The following is a 23480-nucleotide window of genomic DNA, read 5'->3' on the forward strand; positions in this document are numbered from 1 at the left end:
CACAAGAATATATGCATAGCAGGGTTCACTTCATACTGCATATAGTTCCGTTTGGCAGAGATCCGTCCATTTGGCCCGCAGCACTTCAATCAATCGACACGAGGGCACGCGAAGGGAGATGACAAAAAGCGGTGAAGCGTGAATCATCCGCTATCGATATTTTCCTATTTGAAGCTATAGTAAAGAATCGATTATTAAGGCACAGCCTAGCGATCGATCCTTTTCCATGGGTCTAAAAGGCTTATAATCGATTCATCGCAAAGCACGCCATGTCACTGATGACAAATATTGCCTTTCGGATGAGTGTTAGTTTAAGCAAATCCAATGCAGTTCAAAAGTATTAGGGCGGCCGTTAACTTTCTCCCCTCTTGCGGCTGTGCAGAAAACTGTTAGTGACCGGGAAATGAATTCATATAGAGCCATGTATAAATAGTCGGATGAGACTAGAATCGGCGTAACCATGTCAGATGTTGCCCACTTTCCTTTGGTTTTTCATTTTGTTTAACAGAAAACCAAACTATACTCTGCCTTAAAATTGGACGTGTGTGTTTTTTGCAATCTAGGAAAAATTCACATAAAGTTTCAAGGCATCAGTTTATACGACTTCTTATAAAGCAAATAGCATAGAAAAAAATTAGGCAGCAAAAACTTTAGTTCGGATGATATCTGTAGGCATTGAAGTAATCTCGAAGAGCCTTCGAGAGTGGATGGAGATTTTTGTTTTAGTTATATGGCATCCTGATGAAATTGATAGACAAAGCTGTAGACAAAAAAGGCATAGGGAGTATGAAGCGGGATTGGTTGGAATAATTGGTTCCTATAGACTGAGGGAGGTAACGATGGACTAACTATAGGGTCTCTCGTGGGTTGCCGTTTATTAGTCAATTAACTACCTGCTTTGTCCTTTACAACCACCCGCTTCCACCAATAGGATCCCGCTATATCCTTTTTGTCTATTTTGTCTATAGCTTTGTCGATCAATGTCAACAATCAACCTGCAGAGGCGTAAATTAAGTTGAGGAAGAAGGGATGATGAACGTAGTCGAGAGGACGTAAAATTCATAGGGGCAAGACTTCAAAAAATCGTAGAATGGATCATCAAAAGGAAAAATATTTCCTTCGAAAAAGATGGAGCCTCATATCTGGTGATTGCCACCTTTCCTAAATTAGCGCCACTGGTAGAATTTTAGGAGGCTGAAGGAGTAGCTACTAAGGCGTCATGTGACGATTTATTTTTTAATTCAAGAAATTTTTGACAAATTAACCTTAAATCTGAACAATTTTTGTCTTATTGATACCAAGTTTCAAAAAAATCGATCGTGCTGGAGTTGAGATAGCATTTTAGGGCATATCCATCATCTTGGATTTTAGGATTTTGAGAAACTGAGTTAAGAATCAAGTCCGTTTAAAAAAGCCATCCGGTGCCAAGTTTCACAAAAATCTATCGAAGAGGAGCCGGTTATCGACGATGATCGTACGATCAGCAGGACTCGACACAGTGCTAAACGATGCGAGTCAATTAACCAACGTTAAAGCGCCTTCATTTCCGTCTGATACTGTGCAATACCTCTGTGGTGGAATAGTTGCTCATGGCGCCTTCTACAGCACCGTTCCCAGCCGTTGATATTGTACTCTATTGCGTGTGCAGTTACGCATTTTCTCACCAACGACGGAGAGTTAAAAAACATTCATATCTCAATTTGCAACATAGCAAGTTTTTCACTGCCTATTTTGCACGGGTAAACAAATAGGAACACTTAAAATTGGACGTATTTCTATCAAACGGAACTATGTGCATTATGACGTGAGCCCTGTTATGCGTGTATTCTTATGGGTCTCAGGGCTCATGTCTTAATGCATTTAGTTCCGTTTGACAGAAATCCGTCCAATTCTGCCGTGACTTTCCCGAGATATGACGAAAAATATTTTTTTTACTCCCAACAGAGCAAAAAACCTCACTTTTACAATCTTTCTCGCACATCTTACTCTCTAATATATCGTCACCTTCCGGCCAAAGTATCACAAGCGCCATGTTAGGCTTCAAAATTTCCGCCGCAATTTTATTTTTTTACAGAGAAATTGTCGGTTTAATCTGTTTGAAAATTTCACTGAATTTTATCGGCAGTACAAAGAAAATTCCGTGAAATTTTCGGACAACCTCGTCAAACGATTTCTTCGTAAAAAATAAACTGGCTGCGGAAATTTTTAAACGTTGCAGGGCATTTGTGATACTTCGGCCGGAAGGTGACAGACTGAAAAAAAATTCTCGGCGTTCTTACCAAGATCCGTTGGTACCTTCACCATCTAACTTTTTTTACCAATTATTGGTAATTATACCAAGACAGACTGGTAAGCTTACCTAAAAACCGGTATTTTTACTGTTTTTTTTCGGGTAAGAATACCACTTTTATTGGTAATCAATTCCCGGTTACTTTGCCATTTTATCTCGGTAATTCTACCACAGTCGATAAAAAATATTGGCGTTTTTACCAAGGTCCAGTAAAGTTACCGAGTAAGTTCAATAACTTCACCGAGATTTCTCGGTAAAAATACCAATTCCATAAATCGTAATTTTACCAAGAAAAAACTGGGATCAAATGGACTGCATTTTGCAAAAAGGAACCAAGAGCATTGCAATGTTGCTGAGATTGTGCAACTCCTCTTGTCTTGGAAGCAAAACCTGGTCATCTATAAACATTTTCTATTTCACACGCTAAAGACTGTAAATTTAAGACCAAAATTACCATGTAAATTTCATATTTTTACATGATTACAGTAATTTCATTGCAAAGGGTGAAGTCGCACAATCTTAGCAACATGGCAATGCTTTTGGTTCCTTTTTGCAAAATGCAATCCAAATACAACCCTGAATTCTTGTTAATTTTACCCTTTTCATAGTAAATACACCGAGATTTATTTTTCAGTGCAAGATATTCATACTAGTAACGCGTAACGCGCGCAATGCCTGAGGCGGAAAGCGCCCTAGGTTGGACCGTGCAGCCCTTTAATTTTTAAAAACTTTAAAAGGGTGAAATCCGGCAACGGAGAAGTAAGGAGCGTGTGTGTGGGCACCAAATTGCGAAGCGGTTTGCGAAATCATGTGCCTAATGACGCATGGGTCCCCTAAACGAGAACAGACGAAGAGCGTAATGTACACACTATTAGCTTGTTTTTGACATTCGATAGGCGAACGTACAAGTCCGCACTTCTCCCTCGCTTCACTCAAGTAATGAGTAACATTTTTCACTCGGGTATAACCGCTAAAAACAAGGGGAAAGCCTGTCCTGCGAATATTTCGTCGCTTCGCATATAGGACGCAACTCAATTCTCACGTGACCTCTGGAAAACATGAAGTTATATGGACACCAAGGCTTATATCAACGTTTATTTACATCCGTTTTTACGTGACGGTTTCGCGAGCGGTGGAACTAAGCGGCACTCGCGAAAGTAGTCTCCTAGATCATGGTACTATCCGTAGGATTTTCCGTCAAGCATCGTATCTTATCAGAGGCGCGGCGTGCTTTGCGATGTATCGATTGCTCCGCCATTTAAACCTGTGGAAAATAATCGATAATACGGTGTTTGCAACGAGTACTTGAATAATCGATTCTTTACCCCAACTTCAAATGAGGAAGTATCGATAATCGATCATTCACGCCTCACCACAGTATCCAATCCATGTTTCTTTCTTTCGTTTGTAGAGTACAATCGTAAAAAATTTATGGACACTAAGTGGCTCATTTTTGATTGGCTCAGCCATTTCAGGATTCATGAAAGTGTCCGTGGACAAACAATCGGTGCTCTCAGGGGGCCGCCTCGTAATAATAAAGAACCCGGGTCGTAGTTAAAAAATTTAAACACTACCGGTTATTTTAGAGGCTGATAATTAATGCTGACTCGGTAGCTAATTAGTAATTAATAATAATTTGTATAATACCACTAGTGCAAAGCACCAGTACTGGAACTAAAACCACTAGTCTGCGAGAACATACCCTAAAAGTCAAAATAATACTTTAACTTCTCGAAAGATTTTTTTCCCCCACAAGTACTCCCCCCCTCCCTCATCAGAGCTGGACTCCCCCGTCCCCCCATGAGAGATTGGCCGTTTTTGCTTATTTTCGGCGACAGATATGAACCAAAACATATGAAAAATGGCTACATATAATGATTTTCAATATCTCGATAAATGTAGTCTAAAAATGACTGTACAATATGCATAGGTTGTTCTTAACAGGGCATAAGCAAATAAACCAGAAAAAAATGCAGGCGATTCAATTTTTTTCCACACAAAAATGACCTGCAGAACCTCATTACCTATCACGGTTGGGGCATCTATACTCGTCTAAATGACTTAACTACAGAACAATTATAAAAGTAACCCTTATCAATCGTAAGCTCTCCTACAAATGCGAGAAAACTTAAAAATAAACCTACAATGAGACCAATGAAGGCTGACTGTAGATCATTCAAATTGTACACCCTAGGCTCACCATTATCTTCTATTCCAGAGTAATTACCCCACCTCACGGGGTCATCTGATGAATCCTCCAAAAGTTTTTTAGCATGTCCAGTTTCCAGCAAATGAGCGTAAACACGATTGAGTTCGTCAAAAAATAACGAGTTCTTTAGGATCAAGAATATCACTGGGTGCGTCAAAACGCATTCTCTTACCAAGTGGTATTCTTGTACTGTACCTAGGTAAAAATCACCTATGATGACACTCTCTCTTGGGTTTGATGTGAAAGGTAATTTTACTACGAAGGCGTCAGTCGCCATTATCGACCGCATGTTGTTTAAAACAGTTTCATCAATCGAGTAAATACCCTCAAGAACAACTGTCTCTGAAATATTCACCCGTCTCTTACTAGAAGAGTTCAGAAAAGTTTGGAGGTAGTTTCCAGTCTCAATAGAAAACTCGGTATAAAGCTGGAACCAGTAGTTTGCATAATTGTTGACTAGTTTTTTTTGCAGTGATTCGGACAAGTTTTGAAAGCCAAATGCACTAACGCTTTCTTCACCCAGCGAGATTTGAATGTAAAGATCAGATTCCTCCAAAGTCTTCAAAGAGTTAATTTCCGGATATTGGACTTGGTTACTGAGCAATGTTGTCATACTACCTAAAAACGCTGTAGAAATTATGATTGTAGAAAAACTGAATATTGAAAAAAGGATATTCCCTGTAGTTAGTCGGCCCAGGTTAAGAGAAGGTGGACTTCCACAAACGAAATATGCGAAGATGGTTAACATCGATGATGTCCCTCTGATATGTTCTCTTTGTGCTTCAGAGTAGAGATGACTAAACAATGTGCATTGTGTGTACTGAAAAACGTATTGAATCAAGCTGAAAGTGAAAATCGTACATAAAGTCAAAAACCACACCATTGGTGAGAAACTTTTAAAAATTACAAGCCCTTGAGACATGAAACCACTATGAGGCGCAGCGAAACATACAGCGCTGGTATCAAGGCTGACAAGATAATCGATGCTCAAGTTCTCAGATATCTTGGAAGTAATTGAAGCTCCAAATAAATGCAAATCTACGCCATATTTTAAGCCACCCTCTACTTCAACGTGACACTTGTTGATTTCATTTACATGTATCATATGGTACTTTACACTGCAGTTAACGGAGGAACCAAAGTGTTCAATGGCCATTTCATGTAATGAAAACCATTTCGAAGTGGACCTCGAAAGAAGACTGTTTGCATCATCAATGTTGAAATTATCAATCCACACTTTCACTGGTTTTCCATGCATATTTTTCAAAGAGAAGTCAAGAAAATTACCATCAGTTTCATTTTGGAGCGAAATCAGGTTTTCTGTGAAAGCGTCATACTTCTCGCAACCTTGTGGATGACAGATAATCGTTTTTCGACCTTTGAAGAAGCGCCAGAAAAACTTGAAGCAAAAAGCTATTCTTCCGCGCATATCGGGCGCAAAGTTCTTGATGGTTTGGCCCTCGAATTTCAAATTTCTCAAGGTTTCCAGAGGAGATGGTTCCGACTTATTGTATTTTTGGTGGGCGTTTTTCAAGACAAAAATCAAGTGATTTTTAGAATTCCAAATTTTGTTGACGTACAGCCCGTGCGTTGCATTGAAAACGTGATCACTTAAAGTAGAGCCGTCTTCCAATTCAGCAGATGTTATTTCTATTATTTTACCGCAATTTTGTCTCTCCTCAAACCAAAGAAAATGATCATCAATTTTAAGACAGATGCGAGGTAAGATTTCGACCGAATGATTTGAACAATCTGGTCGATTCCATTCAGCATATGAAGACTTTTTACAATTCAATTCAAACGGGCTCGGTTCCGAGATCGTATAAAAAATCAAACTGAACAATTCATTTATATCATTGACGATGAATATCAAATTCTTGCTCTGATAGGTAGACACTGAGCTTGTCAATTTGCTGTGGTGGGTAATCACAATAGTTTGAATGGCCGATGCATGTAAAAGTTGCACAAAACGCATAAAGACAGGATCTGAATGGAGCTCTACTGTATAAAACAACGTTTGCTCTGATTTCTTGACGAGGTTCTGACACACGCTTAAAGCAGAAGAGCTAAGAGGCTCCCATTTATCGGTCATAGAATGCTGAAAATAAGCGCAACTGTGCAAACTGAATGCCGCCGAGAATGTAAAATAAAAAATCGCCGGAAAAAACTTAATCATTATCACTGATTTATGGAATAACAGACCTTCCGCTTTAAAGCTTTGATATTGAAAAGCGATTGATTATAGTTAATTCTCTTCTAAAGTGAAAAAGCACCAGTGCTTTCAGCCATGAACTCTGATTTAGTTCCCATTATGAGCGCATTTTTAATATCTGAATTTAAATTGACCATTTGCGTTAAAAAAAACTCCCAAAAATTGTTCTGAATAACAGCACGAGTGATATAAAGACTGTACCTTGAAGAAAATTTAAACTGGGTGAATATCATCCGAAAGTGTTTTTGCCCCTCAATTTCAGGTCTTTGATTTGAATTTTATTGTATACTTTAAAAGACAAATAGGAGAAAAAATAATTATTCAAAGAACTACGCGATGAGAAAATTTTCTTTGAAATTTTTTAATACTCTCTGCATTTTTTAAAACACGGTGTATAATGAATGGCAATAAAAATGATGCTTGAAAAACTTACATAAACTCTGGTACAATGATTACTCTAAATAACATGAGATATGCGGGAGCCGAATGTGTCTTAAATACTGACTCACAATCAGGAAAATAATGTCACCTAAACTTGCTGTTTTTTTTCAATTTTAGGTCGCTTAATAAATCAGATTGGAATTATTTACTTTTTGATAGTACGTGTGAAACCAAAAACACTCTAATAGCTGCGCTATGAGAATATTTCATTCAGATCTAAAATTTGTTATTTTCCTTTCCGAAAGAAACTGAAAAATACTCGAGGCATAACATTTTGTTTTTTATGAAGCTTGAAAAACAGCAAACACGTTGCTTGTTAACTGCCTGTTGTTTTTCAGGCTTCTCAGACAGACTATGTGAAGTAATTTTGACTGAGGAAATCACAGTGAGCCCTGAATCCCATCAAAACACATTAAACCGAGGCATCAGCGAAAATTTGAAGAGTTTTGTTGCCGTATTTTTAAATCTGATCAATATTGCAATGAAAAAGTTCTCCACAAGCAGCTCGAATTGTGTTTGCTCGTTGAAAAGCCACGTGTGAGTATGAGCTGAACTACATATCGTGATTAGGAACTATTTCTAACTAATTTTGAAAACGACTTCCCAGAGTATCATCATGTAGATAGGTGTTTGTGACAAAATGTTTCAATTTACTTTTCTAGAATGACTCTGGATTATTGTTTTTGAATATGCAATAAGTTCAGGAAAACAACAAAATACTCTTTCTCGCAAGGTATCGATGATTAAATTTATTTATCGAAGGTTCATCGTGTGAAATGATTTGATTGAACTTTCGAGAATCTCGAGAGTCAAAAACTGCGATGAAGTCGTGGCAATATTTTTGAATTGCATTTTGCGATAAGGAACTCTGGCCCTTTTTAACAACATACGTGCCATATTAGTTACTTATTTTACCATTCAGCTAGACCTATTAATGGAGCACCCAGAAATAGTTCCTCATGTAAATTGTACTCTATTTGGACTGCATTTCAATTAGGAACTACTAATTTCGGCTTACTCATAAAAGAAGATGTCTACATAGGGAAACCAATAACACGTGCGTTGTGTGTTAAATGAGCCAAAAATTCTAGTTCCCTATTGCAAGACGTGGTCAATTTGATACACGTCATATCGAAACAACATTGTGGGGCCTAGATGCATTGCAACACGTTGAAAATTCAGCGCCACTGCTCATATTTCCAGTCTAATAGGTCTTACGCATCTTAGATTGCTCTTTCTTCTAGCCGAGTTCATTTTATTTTTATCCCGATTCATCCTCCTGCATCCTAGACTATCTCTATAATCGTGCTGCTGCTACCACTACTACTAATACTACTACTGCAACTACTACTGCAACTACTACTACTACTACTACTACTACTGCAACTACTACTACTACTACTACTACTGCTTCTACGACTGCTACTATTACTGACACTACTACTACTACTTCTACCACCTTTGCATATTTATTTCCTCCCTCATTCCTCGTTCCTATGGACTGTAATTTTGGCCTAAACTGGCAGCAATTTGCGCTCATGAGGGACTACGTTTAATTCGACGGAAGCTCTTGACTCAGCGTGTGCCATATTCGGCTCATAATCGGAAAATCCACAGCGTGCCATCAAGAGGGCTGCCCTGCTATGCAAAAACAACTTATATCAAATTGGGAAACATTGTAGATGAGCGGTTCTTGCCAAGTGGGGCGGAGGGGGAGTTCCGGCGTGAGCGGTGCAACCCTGCCGGTTCCGGCTTAAGGGAGAGTGCGTTTCTGGCGCACTGTGCCTGCCGAGTCCATTATTGCTAATGCACGTGTGAAAATAGAGCGTGGACTTTATCGTGTAATTTGGGGCTTTGAGGCGGTCATACGTGTGCTCGTCCGCGTTCTAATGTTCAAGCTCATGAGTAACGTCCAGTAAGCGTCTATTTATTAGATGTCGCCCAATGCTCCAACCATCATGAGCCGTCCAGGACGTCTCGCTTCGATGCGATAAGGCAAAGAATGGGTCTGTTGCTCGTAGGAGCTACAGCCAAGTGAATGGACTCTCTGCACGGCAAATCGCACGAAAAATACGTTGAGCACTTAAAAAAAACCTGAAATCTACTCCCTTGTGCGGAATCTGCGTAGTTTGTAACATGCTTTTTCAAATTTACTACGTCTACGGGCAGTATTCCATAGTGGCAGACACTCAGATTTACTCGGAGGAAACTCGAGCAAACCTAACCTAAATAAACAAACAGTCTCGCGGTCTGTTAGACTTCCCTTAAGATTTCAATCGATTTAAAGCTTCTGTTTTGGGAAAACGAGGAAACGAGGTAGAAACAAATACCAGAAACTGAATTCAATTAAAAAAAACTTCAAAATTCAAAATTTGCTTTCAACAAACCTGACTGTCGGGCTATTATGAAAAACTGCCCGCAAACGCGGTAAGTTTGTAAATGCGTGTTACAGACTACACAGATCGCGCGCTGAGGGTTACGATTAAGACTTTTTTGATGTGACCAACGTGATTTTTGAGCGATTTTACTTGCAGCAAGTCTATTCACTTTGCCGTACCTCCTACGTACAACAGACCCATTTAGAATTATCAGGATAAAAAATATGAATAACGTCAAATAAACCAACCATATCTATATTGAAAGTTTCGTTCAAGAACCTATGCACGATAAAGTATGGAACCGGTGACATGTGTTCAATTAGGAACATTTCGAAGGCGCAAGAAACATCACGCGAGCATCAGAAACAGGTCGCACTCACGCTTGAAGAAAAATAATTTGGTTCATGCGTAAACAACGGGTGAGGATTTGATTCCGATTGGGGATCAGCCTTCATTTTCAGCGGGTATGCAATTTGATGACCGTCATGCGCGAATAGTTATCTCATAACCCCTGCAACTCCGCATTGCCCTGCTGGTAAGTACGCTCGCCAAGGTTCTCGGTCCGAGTAACCGAATGTGTTTGATCATAAAAACTGAACTGCGGTGTAAGGTAACTAAAATTGCGAAAGTTGACGAAAATACAATAACTGCAATAAACAAAGAAAACAATTAGATTCATACATAATCTATCGTGCCAAGGAAAATCGCCGTATGAACATTCGACAGTTGCCAACTTCCCTGCTATAGAGTGTTTGATTTTAAGTAGAGTTGTGAACATGTTCTTTTGAAATTTTCAGATAATTAAGATCTGATTGCAGATAAATTTCTCTGAAAATTTTCAGGACAAATATTTACAAATTTTTCGGAAAATTCGTATTTTAGCTGAGAAAATTTGGCTATGTTTGAATGTTCATCCATGGCACGGCAGTGTGCAAAGTTAACGTTTTCAAACCAGGTAACTGGAGTTTTCGGTCATTGTAGCTGAAATTTAGGTAAAAAAAGTTTTTGTAAGTCACATGCTGACGCATATATTCTTTACTATAAACATCAATTATCTTAACCGAAGTTTAGTTCTTTTAACTGAAAACTTCAGTTACTTGGACCATAAATCTTACTGTTCCATACGAACTACAATTTAGACCGCGTTTAAACTCCGGCATTGACTCCAATATCTCTAAAAGTGTGACGCAGACCATAGTTTAAATGACATCAAAACTGAAATTAAAACATTTTTTTGGAATAGACAAATTTCGGAGTCAATTCATGACGCAGTTAATTGAAACCTATGAGGAAAATTTCTTTGACGGTGAAATTTGTTCAAAGCGTTGCTTCTTTGCGAAATCTACGGTCATGACTAAGTAATTAGAGTTTTATTACATAAATGGAAAAGTAATTTATCGAAGCCTGAGGAACTAATATATTTGTTTACAAAAACAAATGATCTCACAATGACTCCACACAATTTGCGACGTCCCCTTGCTCAATGAATCATGGAGTAGTTTACTTTCAAAACTTAAAACCGACCAGACACAGAACACAACACAAGCACCGGAGAATTAATTTTCCCGGAGCAAAAATATTTTGTTCGTGAGTTATCTTTATCGCAGCTATTATTGCTCTCCGTTCTCTACCTTAGGCTCGAGGTCGCATTAAAGGGTTGCCGAATCGGTACACTATTTTTTACATTTTATTTTATCCGCAAGTTCTGAAGATATTTCACTATTTTAAGGCGGCTGTCGTCCTTAGGATGGTATTAAGTTTTACGGCGATTAATTATTAAGTATTCAGTAATTTTTCACATTAGCTTCAGCAGTTTTTTTCCGACCGAACGGAGTTTGAAATCAATAAGAAATCATATAAGTTCATTACGTAGGAAAGGAACACAGCTGTTAAATAGAGCTTTTCAGTCTCAAAGCCATTCAATTTCTTCGGGATCCGAGGAAGCAAAAATTAATTTATTTGTCCGAGGAGCTTGACAGGCAATGACGGCAAAGTTTTGTCGCAACAATTACCACCTCTTTCATCACACCCGGACCGTCTGGCTTCGTGGCGAGTGAATTTCAATGAATCTTCAACACCAACCCCCCGAGGAACAAGGGCTGGAGAAGGGAGACAGAGACAGAGAAACGGAAAGGAAGACGGGAAATAAAACTAGACCCACGACCGGAGACAACGAGACAGAATGTTAGTTTAGCCTGGAATGTGCTAGGAGCCATTCTGTAGTCGTCTTTTCCTAGTCCTCCCTTGCTCTCAGAGGAACGCTTGTAATTTAAAGAAGTCGCTTTGTCCATGAACTGCATTCTAGACTGTACTGATCTACAATATATGTCATGAGTGGAATCTTCCTATGTGCTAGACGCAACATTGCTGTAAAGTTTTCAAAGTGCTTTACATAATTATTCTTGCGGGAGTAATCCACCCATCAGCCACCTGAGAGCAGCGGTGGTGCAGTTATATCAATTTCACCGTTTCAAAATGTCTGTGAATGTACCTTTTATTTTTACATCTCTCAATACACGGAAAATATTGGACTGCTGATTCAACAATTAAATTGTTTAAAAATATGTCCGACACGTCTCAAACGCACACTCTACAATAGTGGGAAGCTAATGTAACCATGGGATCATGGGAACCATTTTTTATTGTAAAATGTACATTGAAACATGTCGAACACTTTTTTTAACTACAAAATTGTTAAATTTGGTATATCATTTTTTTCCGTGTATGAAGGACATTTCAGCGGGTTTCCCGTTGAGGAATGAAATTATGGATATTTTCCTCGGGAGAGAGAGAAAAAAAGCTCATCAAATCTGTCTTAATTTGTTTGCGCGCTTGACAGCCCCTAGACTGAATCCCGTCCTCAAAGAGAGTACAGAATGAACTCTTGAAATCATATTGGGGGAGGATTCTCGACGTGAAAAAAGGGATTCGAGGAAGTAAAGCAAAATATGAAAATGAAATGAGGGTGGGAATTCTAAGTACCACCGTAGGTCGCATCATCTCTGCTTACAGTGGCTCCAATATGAGATACTGATTATGGAGTTCCCTCGGAGATGCGTTTGAATAATCTCGAGTTCCAAGAAAAGCTCGAAGTTTGAGAGTCGTCGGCGCGGGTGAAGTTGCGCCCCCCTGGGTGACATTAAGATCGATCTGCCACACATGACATTTTGGTACGATACTGCATCCGGAATTCATCTGTCATGTGTTTACATTCTCATACTTTCTGGAATAGTTTTTCCTCTTGTAATAGTAGATGTCTCTCCTAGCCAGAGACAAGAGACCCTCCACTAGTATCTTGGTCATGGTGGAAGCTTTTACTTTCGGGACTTCAGCATTCTACTGTTGACTTACCTACATGGTTGATGTTTAACAACGTGTTGGCAGTTTCGTTTCGCAAACAAGCCGAAAATGGCCGACGTTTAGGAAACTTGTTTGGCTCATGACGTCACCCGAAGCTCATCATCGACCATGTAGGTAAGTCAACAGCCGAAAATAGGGTGATGACTGTTGCTCCCTAATAATTGTCCATAAGGAATTGTTGAAACCCCGAAAGTAAAAGCTTCCACCTGTCGCTAGGAGGCCAGTGGAGGGTCTCTTGTCTCTGCTCCTAGCATATTTTATTATTAGAAAGTATTATTGAATGTTTTTTTTTTCATTTTTCGGTTCGGAAGAAGAAAGGGTGCATCCGCATCGGCTTGCGGCGCTGAATATTACTGATGGACCATTGGCAAGAATCAGGGATGAACTGTGTTCAGTACATCGACGGTGTAAGTCGGCAATCACATAACTCGTTTGCGGTGTCTGCAAATCTCCGCTTCTATGTTATTTTTTTAAAAGAGAACAAATTGACATCATTCCTTGAAGTTTATGTAGAATTGTTTTCACACAAAGAAGAAACATCGCGAAAGTTTTAAAAAATTGCCGTTGAGTAGTTTTCCGTTTAAAAAATAACGTATGACAGGAAGTCTGCGACGTTGCAAACCGAGCTATGTGATTGCCGACTTTCACCGTCGATATGCAGAATTTTATTTAAATCAGGACACGGAAAAAATGTTATCCGAGATTTAGAATTATCTTTGTTGATTATATAAATCTTATCCTATAGAATATCGTGTATTTCAAAATAATCAAAAGTCCGTTTCGTTTATAAGGATTAATATATTAATAGTTCTCAATTTGAAACTTTTATCATTCATCTACTCATGTATTTACTATTCGAGAATAAATAAAAAATTAAGTCTTAATTATTCTCACTACGTATATATCTTTACAATATCTCTTAATTAATATGAACTTCATTGATAAAATTATTCATCGATAAACGCTAACGAGAGTAAATGATGTTATCAACATTGGATAGAGCAGGAAAATAATACGTGCGGTTTCTTATTTTAGGTTCGGAACAATGAATGCAGCCAATAGTTCGACAGCTTTGGACATGGAAAACTGGTACCTGAATTTACGGAACACATGCCTAGAAAAAATACGCAGGATGCAAATCGTCTTCCCAAACGGTAAGTAGCAAACATTTTGATTGACACTTGTTATGATGAGTGAAACTAGGACTCAAACACTGATTTCCTTTCATAATTTATTTCAATTTCTCTTTTGGGGCACGTTCCCCTGTTAATTGGCAGTAACAAAATAATTGATTAAAAAGGTTCTTTACACACTTATTTTTTACCCGTGATATTTCTACAGTATGTCTTCCTTATTATGCAGATTTTTCCAAGTTTAAAAGCGTTGTATAAATATCTTACCTTATTCGTAATAGTATTTTTCTCGGTTTTTTGTTGTTCACATCGTTGCAAATAAATATTCATGTCACCAGGCTCCACTAAAGCTCATTATAAACTGATTTGCCTTTTTTGTTTACAAATACATTAGTCATGTGTCATCTCTCCAGCGCAATACATGCATAAACATAATATTTTTCGTTCTATTCTTATCTAAAAAAGCAAGGCGATCGATTTGGATAACTTTGAACTGACCAAGTTACTTTCTTGTGCGCATTGTTTGTAAAACGGTGGACTCGATGGTTTTATGTAATCTTTGGAAAGTTACTTTTGAGAGAAAAAAGTGGGAGGTTTCATAATTTTCTTTCCGGGAAGTTTGCCAAATCATTCACTAAAGAGTTTTCAACATGTTTTTTCTTTTAACGAAAAAAAAAAAAATTGGTTTTACGCATTGAGAATTTAGAATTTAGGAACCTTACTTGCCTTTGATACATTTTAGTATTTTCTGGTTTCACGTGGGATTAATTTGGATTCTAGGAATTAGATGGTTCTAGAGCATTAAATATTTTTGATTTCTCTAAAGTTATTCAAATAGCTCATTAAACGAGTTATTAATAAGATTGTAAGCCAGTAAGACACATCAATTACAAAAAGAAAAACTTATCGACGCCTCAGCAGGGAAAAAGTAATTCTGTCAAAAAAAACACCCAATTCAAAAGTTTAAATATTTTGCCAAAAGACTCACGAGTTACTTTTCACTGACATGATCCTGATCATATTTTTTGAAAGCTAACTTTCTGAAGCTTTCTTTTTGAAAGTTTTTTTTAAGCTGCTTTAAAAACTAACGTTGAAACTCAGTGTTTATTGTCTTATCGTTGGTACCCCTTAATAATGTGCGAAAAAGGCAACACTACAAATTTTGATTCGGGAGCATTGAAAACATTGAGGCGCGAGGCCAACAGTTGATATTGGCGTTGGTGTGTGCGAATCATTGATATCTGTTGTCGGTAGTTGAACTGGTGCCACGGACCACGGGCTCAATTACGCGAAATTGAATCGCTTCCACCATCAATCTCTCATTGAACTTTTACTACTGTAAAATAAATCTGGAGGTCTGAACCGTTTTTGGAGGCGCTGATATTCTAGAGAGCAACTATAATTATTTAAGCCTGTTTCCGGATGATCACATTAACTACGCTAAGTGCGATACACGGTCCCTCCCTCAAGATGTCTCTATATCGAGGGTGCTTACTAGATAATTTTCACAATAGTTATTTGCATGGTGTTTCAATTACTCTCATATTATTTCTTCCAATTTAATCTTAAATTTAATTGTACCTCAGAGTTTTAAACAATTTAGTGCGAGTTTTTCACATCAAAACATTGGTATGACTTTATTCTCAGTTCCTGGAAGTTTTACTTAGTTTCTCTCGTGTATTTAGTTAGTTAGTTAGTTATTATAATTTTAAGACATTCAGCGTTCGATATTTCTTCTTCGTATATACGCAGGTATCAATTTTTTATATTTTTTATACAATTTGTCGAAATGTTAAAAGATAGAATATCAATAATACAAAAAATTTTAGATTCATATATTTATTATTCAGTGCAAGCAGTTAGATCTGAAATTGAAAAACTATCTTCTTGATCGCTGAACATCGTAGTCTGTAATGTGATGGAAAAGGCGCACACTGTTTGGTTAACATTTTTTCGTCAATGACATTCTGCACTTATTATATTTACGTTTTAGACGTGAAAGCACCAACATCAATTGAACACATTTGATCCGCATTTGCTATCTCTAAATTATTCAACTCAAATAGTACCTATTTTAGCCCGAATTGCGCCAATGCGTGTCTTTGAATATTCAAATCTGAAAATCAACCTTTACACCCAGAATACACGCGAAAACATCAAAGGCTCAATCTCTCACACTTTTAGATTGAATAGGGCAGAAAGCGTAATGGCAACATGGATACAATTGGGGCAAAAAGTAGTTTTTTACCTCTCGTGTGTAAACATCAAAACCAAAACTTTCAACTTTAGCCCAATGACTAACGTACATTATTTTTGAGGAATTGTATACATTTTCAATACTTATCAGTAAAATAATTTCGATCCAAATACATATAATAATTAGGAGGTATTGGATGTTTACTCATTTTTTTTTGCCTAAAAATGACACTCTAAGTATACTATACATGCATGATGAAAATTCCGGAAAGAAAATATGATGAATACTCGGTAAATATTGAGTGTGTGACTATCCGTCCTCGAAGATTTATATAAACCTCCACTGGGCATTTATCCGACCGAAATCACAATTGAGGCAGTGACATTTTTCTAGTGTATTTTGTGTCAGAAGGCCGGCGGCCCTTTTGGGCACTAAGATCTCCATAAGGCAAATTTTTGCGAGTGGATTTGTCGAATTTTTTAACTGGATCGGCAGGATTGCAAATCAAATGAGAAAAATGCTCTGCTGCGGTCAAGAACTTAATTCAGCTGCTTGATGAATTTCGGCCAACGTTTGCATCCAGCCACTTTTCAACCCAACCCGGGAGGTGGGTCGCAAATTTTGGATGTGGCCGATATTGCTGTCAACATCAAAACCACATGTTGTAAGCGCACCGTCGTCCGTAGGGAATTTCGTTTTGTTGTAACGGATGTTGGCAGTAAATTAAAAACTTCGACCAAATCTACTCGCGAAAATTTGCCTATACCTCGACATGTCCGTACTCTTGAGTGAGGCAGCCGATAATTCGGTCGAATGCGTCCGCGATTCGACAACCGTGTGCGATGCTACGCGCTCTGCAACAGAGTCGGCGGTCTGATAAACTTTACGGGCCGGACAATGATAAGCGGAGACTGGGTCTGATAAAAGTGCAGAAGACATGACAGAGCATGGAGCACGCGAATTAAATTGATTGTTTTTCCGTTCCCGGGCAAGGGACGAGGGCCATGGGCGGGACTGACAGGGTGGAGCATTGTGAGGGACGGCTTGCGGTCGAGCAGCCTGGCACCTTCACTAAAATATGGATGAAGCGAACTTTTTATGCAGGTCTCAACCGGATACGCTAATTCACGACAGCTCCAGCGGGGGCGACTTGAGTAATCGACTATCGATTGTCCCATCTGAAGCTATGGTGAAGAATCGATAATTGACGTACACCTTGATAATCGATCCTTTCCTCTAGGTTTAAATGGCGGAACAAGTGATACCTCGCAAAGCTGAGCTTGCAGAGGATGCTCCTTGCATCCTCGCGAATTTTTTTTTAAGCCTTGTTCGAACAAAGGAGCTTTTTTACCGGGAATTTAGAGGAAATAGAATGGCAAATAATAGGGGTTGAGAAGGTTACGTTCTTGCTGTTTCGCTTTGGATTTCCGAGGTGGGCCAGAGGAAATCCTCGGTGAAGAAATAGCTATCCATTTGAGGTTCGCGCGGCGAATGCAGGGGGATTACCCGTGAGCGTTGCAGAAATTTCGTCCTGATGACGGACACCGTGTTGACCTAACCGTCGCTCTATTATTAGAAAAAAAAAAGAAAAAAAAAAAAAAAAAAAAACGGAAACCTTACCTAGTATGGAGGGACGGGAGAGGAGGAGCTGTGATGAAAATAATCGAAAAATTCGTTTTAAATTAATTTTCTGCCTTCATTTTGACATTTGAATGCTCGAGTCGTCACAAACATATCATTCAGCGTGTCCGAAACACGACTTTATCCACCCCGCCGAACGCGCGGGCGAAAATCGTTCAATTTGATGAGCATGTCAATTTACAAGTGTCCGGTGCTAACGGATAATTATTTCGTGCCTTTTGAAATTTCACACCCTTCGCGTGGTTTTCGTACTGGTCACACACATCAACAATTATGCCGTATTTTAGATTGATTTGTCGTCGACAATGCCATTCTCCTCGTTGGTATGGGGGTTGTGGTCATATTGATTTATTCATTTTTTTTATCCATTGGTGTGAGAGCGACAGTACTATCCATACTCATAGATTCGAGGGCATGAGCGAGAAACATTCAAACCATTGAGTGTAGAATCTTTGCGGACAAAAATGTGCATTGCCTAAAGTACCAACAAATAAGAAGCCACTTGAAAATAACTTCTAATTATTCGAGAGACTATGAAGAAAATTTAAAACAGGGCTTGTGATGGCTCAGAACGTCTGAGATAGTTAGTTTTCATTCAGATGTATTATTTTATTCGTCCACATTTTTAGCTCTTCGCTCTTTTATAATTGACAGCGAAACAAAGTCGAGTTATGATTTTTCTTTATTTTCCTCCAAATTTGTACTCCACCAGCGCTTAATTATTCACGTCGTTTTCCCCTTGCGCAATACCTTACGGCCTCAAAGTGAACCTTTGGCCGCCTCAATGCAGCCGCCTTCGGTTAGAGATTACTCCCTGTTAAGGAAGAACGTCGTATGAACATTCGAGAGTTGCTAAATTTCCTTCGATAAAATGTTTATTTTCGAGGAAAATTATGAACATTTTTCTTTGAAATTTCCAGACGTTTAGATCAAATTACAAACCAAATTATTTGAGAAATTGGTGGACAAATAATCAAAAATGTTCCTGAAAATTAGTGATTTGCCGGGGAAATTCGGCAGCGCCTGACGGCTCATACGGCGTTTTTCCTTAGCACGGCAGATTAGAGGAGCCTGACAAGGAATCCATACCGGTAAGTAACCTGAGTAGATTCCAAGCGTAGCATCATCGTGGACTAAGGTATCATCATTTCGTCTTTAAACATCACAAAACAACGTTGTTGCGCTGTACAAAGGCCTTCGTTGCGTTAGAGTAACGGACGAGTAAAGCTCTCCCTACTTTTACCGCTTGAAATGTTGCCACAAGAGGCAAAGCACAAAAGAATGTTAATGTACAGTAGGCATATCTACAAAGGCTATTTTAGAAGCGAATTCATTTAACCAACTATCTATTTCAAATGAATTGGGTGACATTCTTGAGAGAGAGCTTGGTGGCTTAAGCTGTTGCTCCATTTTATCGGACCTTTTTTTTCTACAAAAGATTGATTACTCAGAACTTTTTAAAATGTGTTGGAATTCCATTTGAGGCACAAATCAAATTTTTCTGAAATTTTCGAAAAAATTAGAACAACTTTTATATTTAAAAAATAAATCATAATTTTTCGATGAAATTTGGCAACAACTGATCGCAATTAGTCTCCATCTAAGAAACATCGCCCAATTAGGCACAAATTTGGTCGACGCTGGGTTCAGGGTAATCTCTGCTCAAGTCATTTTACTAATTGAAAACCACGCGTTTATGCCGCGATGGTGGCCAAAGGCATCAGATATCGTCATTTTTTAAGAGCTGTACAATTTGCTAAACTCTGTATAAACAAAAATTGAGATTAGCAAATAAAAATGAGCGGAAAGGAGTTATCGACAAGAGGATTTAAAAAAGTAAGGTAAAAATTGTGGTAGTCATAACATAAATTTGCACACTTCACTTATAGAACATACATAAAGAGTTTGTTGTTGTCGTGAATTCAAACTTTTCAACGACCGAAAAATCGAAATCTACGCAAGCGAAGTCAAGAGGGCAATATTTATTCCAACATGGTTCGCGTTTAAAGTATCTCCCCAAATTAACCGAATTTTCCCTCGACAGTAATTTTTGAAGTTGTGTGTTTGGTTGAAAAATCAGATTTGACCTGCGTTAATTGGACGGAGTTAAACAGAAAGGAACCAAGCCACATCGGGATCGAACCGAGGAAAAGAGGTTTAAAGTTTGGCTCCTGATGCATAAGACTCAATGTAAACGATAAACTTCAAGTTCGATTTCTCCAAAATTTGCTCCAACAAAAACTTTGAATTTTAGGCAATAGATAGTGGAGCAGTGGTTGAGTTCAAAACCACTCGTAATTCAATTTTTTCCAAAATGTGGGTTGGTTCCTTTCTGCTTAACTCATTACAATTTTGGTTCTTGTGCAAGAAGGGAGTTCGTAGGTATCTTCTGTTGTTTTTGTCAACTTATTTACACTAATTTTCAACTGACAATCTAATTTTAGAATTCGAAAACATGTTAAACGTGCTCCCTGTGAAATCGTAATAAGATTACTTATCTTGTGGTGCCATAAATTTTAACCGCGGTCCACTGAAAAGAAATGAATCACACCCGATAAAATCAACATTTTCATCCAAATGTTATAATTTTTTTCTGGGCGAGACTCTTCTCCGACTCAATAAATCCGACAACAAGAGCGCGAACGTAAACCTCTTTACGATAGCGTGAACGGCGATGAAAAGGCCGCGCTGAAACGTTTAGATGGACGACGTATCAATGCGGGCAAATGCTCAGAATCCTGGTTTTTATGAGCGTCGAATAATAAAATAGTTGTCGCTCGGCCGCTGGACAATGGACCTCGCCGCTCGTTTCGTTAAATACATTGACGCACGGGAGGTGGTTACTCTCACACTCGGACCGAGCTTTTATCATCAAACAAGTCCGCCGGGACCCGGAGCTTGGGAGCAGTACAATCCAGTGCGGACGAAATCCACTACAGCTTTTGAATAAACACGGAGTAGTGCGGAGCTGCAGGGGCCGTAAGATAACTATTCGCACATGACGACACGTCAAATTGCATACCCACTCAAAATGAAGGCTGATGCCTGGTCGGAACCGAATCCTCTCGCTGTCTAATGAGCAAGGGGTTGAAAGAATTTTGCTTTTATCATCAAACAAGTCCACCGGAATCCGGAGCTTGGGAGCAGTACAATCCAGTGCGGACGAAATCCACTACAGCTTTTGAATAAACACGGAGTAGTGCGGAGCTGCAGGGGCCGTAAGATAACTATTCACACACGACGACACGTCAAATTGCATACCCACTCAAAATGAAGGCTGATGCCTGGTCGGAACCGAATCCTCTCGCTGTCTAATGAGCAAGGGGTTGAAAGAATTTTGCTTTTATCATCAAACAAGTCCACCGGAATCCGGAGCTTGGGAGCAGTACAATCCAGTGCGGACGAAATCCACTACAGCTTTTGAATAAACACGGAGTAGTGCGGAGCTGCAGGGGCCGTAAGATAACTATTCGCAAATGACGACACGTCAAATTGCATACCCGCTCAAAATGAAGGCTGATGCCTGGTCGGAACCGAATCCTCTCGCTGTCTAATGAGCAAGGGGTTGAAAGAATTTTGCTTTTATCATCAAACAAGTCCACCGGAATCCGGAGCTTGGGAGCAGTACAATCCAGTGCGGACGAAATCCACTACAGCTTTTGAATAAACACGGAGTAGTGCGGAGCTGCAGGGGCCGTAAGATAACTATTCGCACATGACGACACGTCAAATTGCATACCCACTCAAAATGAAGGCTGATGCCTGGTCGGAACCGAATCCTCTCGCTGTCTAATGAGCAAGGGGTTGAAAGAATTTTGCTTTTATCATCAAACAAGTCCACCGGAATCCGGAGCTTGGGAGCAGTACAATCCAGTGCGGACGAAATCCACTACAGCTTTTGAATAAACACGGAGTAGTGCGGAGCTGCAGGGGCCGTAAGATAACTATTCACACACGACGACACGTCAAATTGCATACCCACTCAAAATGAAGGCTGATGCCTGGTCGGAACCGAATCCTCTCGCTGTCTAATGAGCAAGGGGTTGAAAGAATTTTGCTTTTATCATCAAACAAGTCCACCGGAATCCGGAGCTTGGGAGCAGTACAATCCAGTGCGGACGAAATCCACTACAGCTTTTGAATAAACACGGAGTAGTGCGGAGCTGCAGGGGCCGTAAGATAACTATTCACACACGACGACACGTCAAATTGCATACCCACTCAAAATGAAGGCTGATGCCTGGTCGGAACCGAATCCTCTCGCTGTCTAATGAGCAAGGGGTTGAAAGAATTTTGCTTTTATCATCAAACAAGTCCACCGGAATCCGGAGCTTGGGAGCAGTACAATCCAGTGCGGACGAAATCCACTACAGCTTTTGAATAAACACGGAGTAGTGCGGAGCTGCAGGGGCCGTAAGATAACTATTCACACACGACGACACGTCAAATTGCATACCCACTCAAAATGAAGGCTGATGCCTGGTCGGAACCGAATCCTCTCGCTGTCTAATGAGCAAGGGGTTGAAAGAATTTTGCTTTTATCATCAAACAAGTCCACCGGAATCCGGAGCTTGGGAGCAGTACAATCCAGTGCGGACGAAATCCACTACAGCTTTTGAATAAACACGGAGTAGTGCGGAGCTGCAGGGGCCGTAAGATAACTATTCACACACGACGACACGTCAAATTGCATACCCACTCAAAATGAAGGCTGATGCCTGGTCGGAACCGAATCCTCTCGCTGTCTAATGAGCAAGGGGTTGAAAGAATTTTGCTTTTATCATCAAACAAGTCCACCGGAATCCGGAGCTTGGGAGCAGTACAATCCAGTGCGGACGAAATCCACTACAGCTTTTGAATAAACACGGAGTAGTGCGGAGCTGCAGGGGCCGTAAGATAACTATTCACACACGACGACACGTCAAATTGCATACCCACTCAAAATGAAGGCTGATGCCTGGTCGGAACCGAATCCTCTCGCTGTCTAATGAGCAAGGGGTTGAAAGAATTTTGCTTTTATCATCAAACAAGTCCACCGGAATCCGGAGCTTGGGAGCAGTACAATCCAGTGCGGACGAAATCCACTACAGCTTTTGAATAAACACGGAGTAGTGCGGAGGTGCAGGGGCCGTAAGATAACTATTCACACACGACGACACGTCAAATTGCATACCCACTCAAAATGAAGGCTGATGCCTGGTCGGAACCGAATCCTCTCGCTGTCTAATGAGCAAGGGGTTGAAAGAATTTTGCTTTTATCATCAAACAAGTCCACCGGAATCCGGAGCTTGGGAGCAGTACAATCCAGTGCGGACGAAATCCACTACAGCTTTTGAATAAACACGGAGTAGTGCGGAGCTGCAGGGGCCGTAAGATAACTATTCGCAAATGACGACACGTCAAATTGCATACCCGCTCAAAATGAAGGCTGATGCCTGGTCGGAACCGAATCCTCTCGCTGTCTAATGAGCAAGGGGTTGAAAGAATTTTGCTTTTATCATCAAACAAGTCCACCGGAATCCGGAGCTTGGGAGCAGTACAATCCAGTGCGGACGAAATCCACTACAGCTTTTGAATAAACACGGAGTAGTGCGGAGCTGCAGGGGCCGTAAGATAACT

At 39.6% G+C, this 23480-nt stretch overlaps 1 protein-coding gene across 7 annotated transcripts in view; it reads left to right on the forward strand.

Annotated features, from left to right (window-relative positions):
• Nucleotides 1–23480, forward strand: part of hec (calcitonin receptor hector) — a 188678-nt gene that overhangs the window by 113225 nt on the left and 51973 nt on the right. For all 7 annotated transcript variants that reach the window (XM_072302221.1, XM_072302223.1, XM_072302220.1 and 4 more), the window contains one exon: nt 13926–14044. In XM_072302221.1, the coding sequence (XP_072158322.1) occupies nt 13936–14044 (109 nt within the window). In that variant the 5' untranslated portion in view covers nt 13926–13935. The remainder of the gene's footprint in view (nt 1–13925; nt 14045–23480) is intronic.

The sequence above is a fragment of the Bemisia tabaci genome, chromosome 7, assembly GCF_918797505.1.
Source record: "Bemisia tabaci chromosome 7, PGI_BMITA_v3".
In the NCBI taxonomy this organism is placed as follows: domain Eukaryota; kingdom Metazoa; phylum Arthropoda; class Insecta; order Hemiptera; family Aleyrodidae; genus Bemisia; species Bemisia tabaci.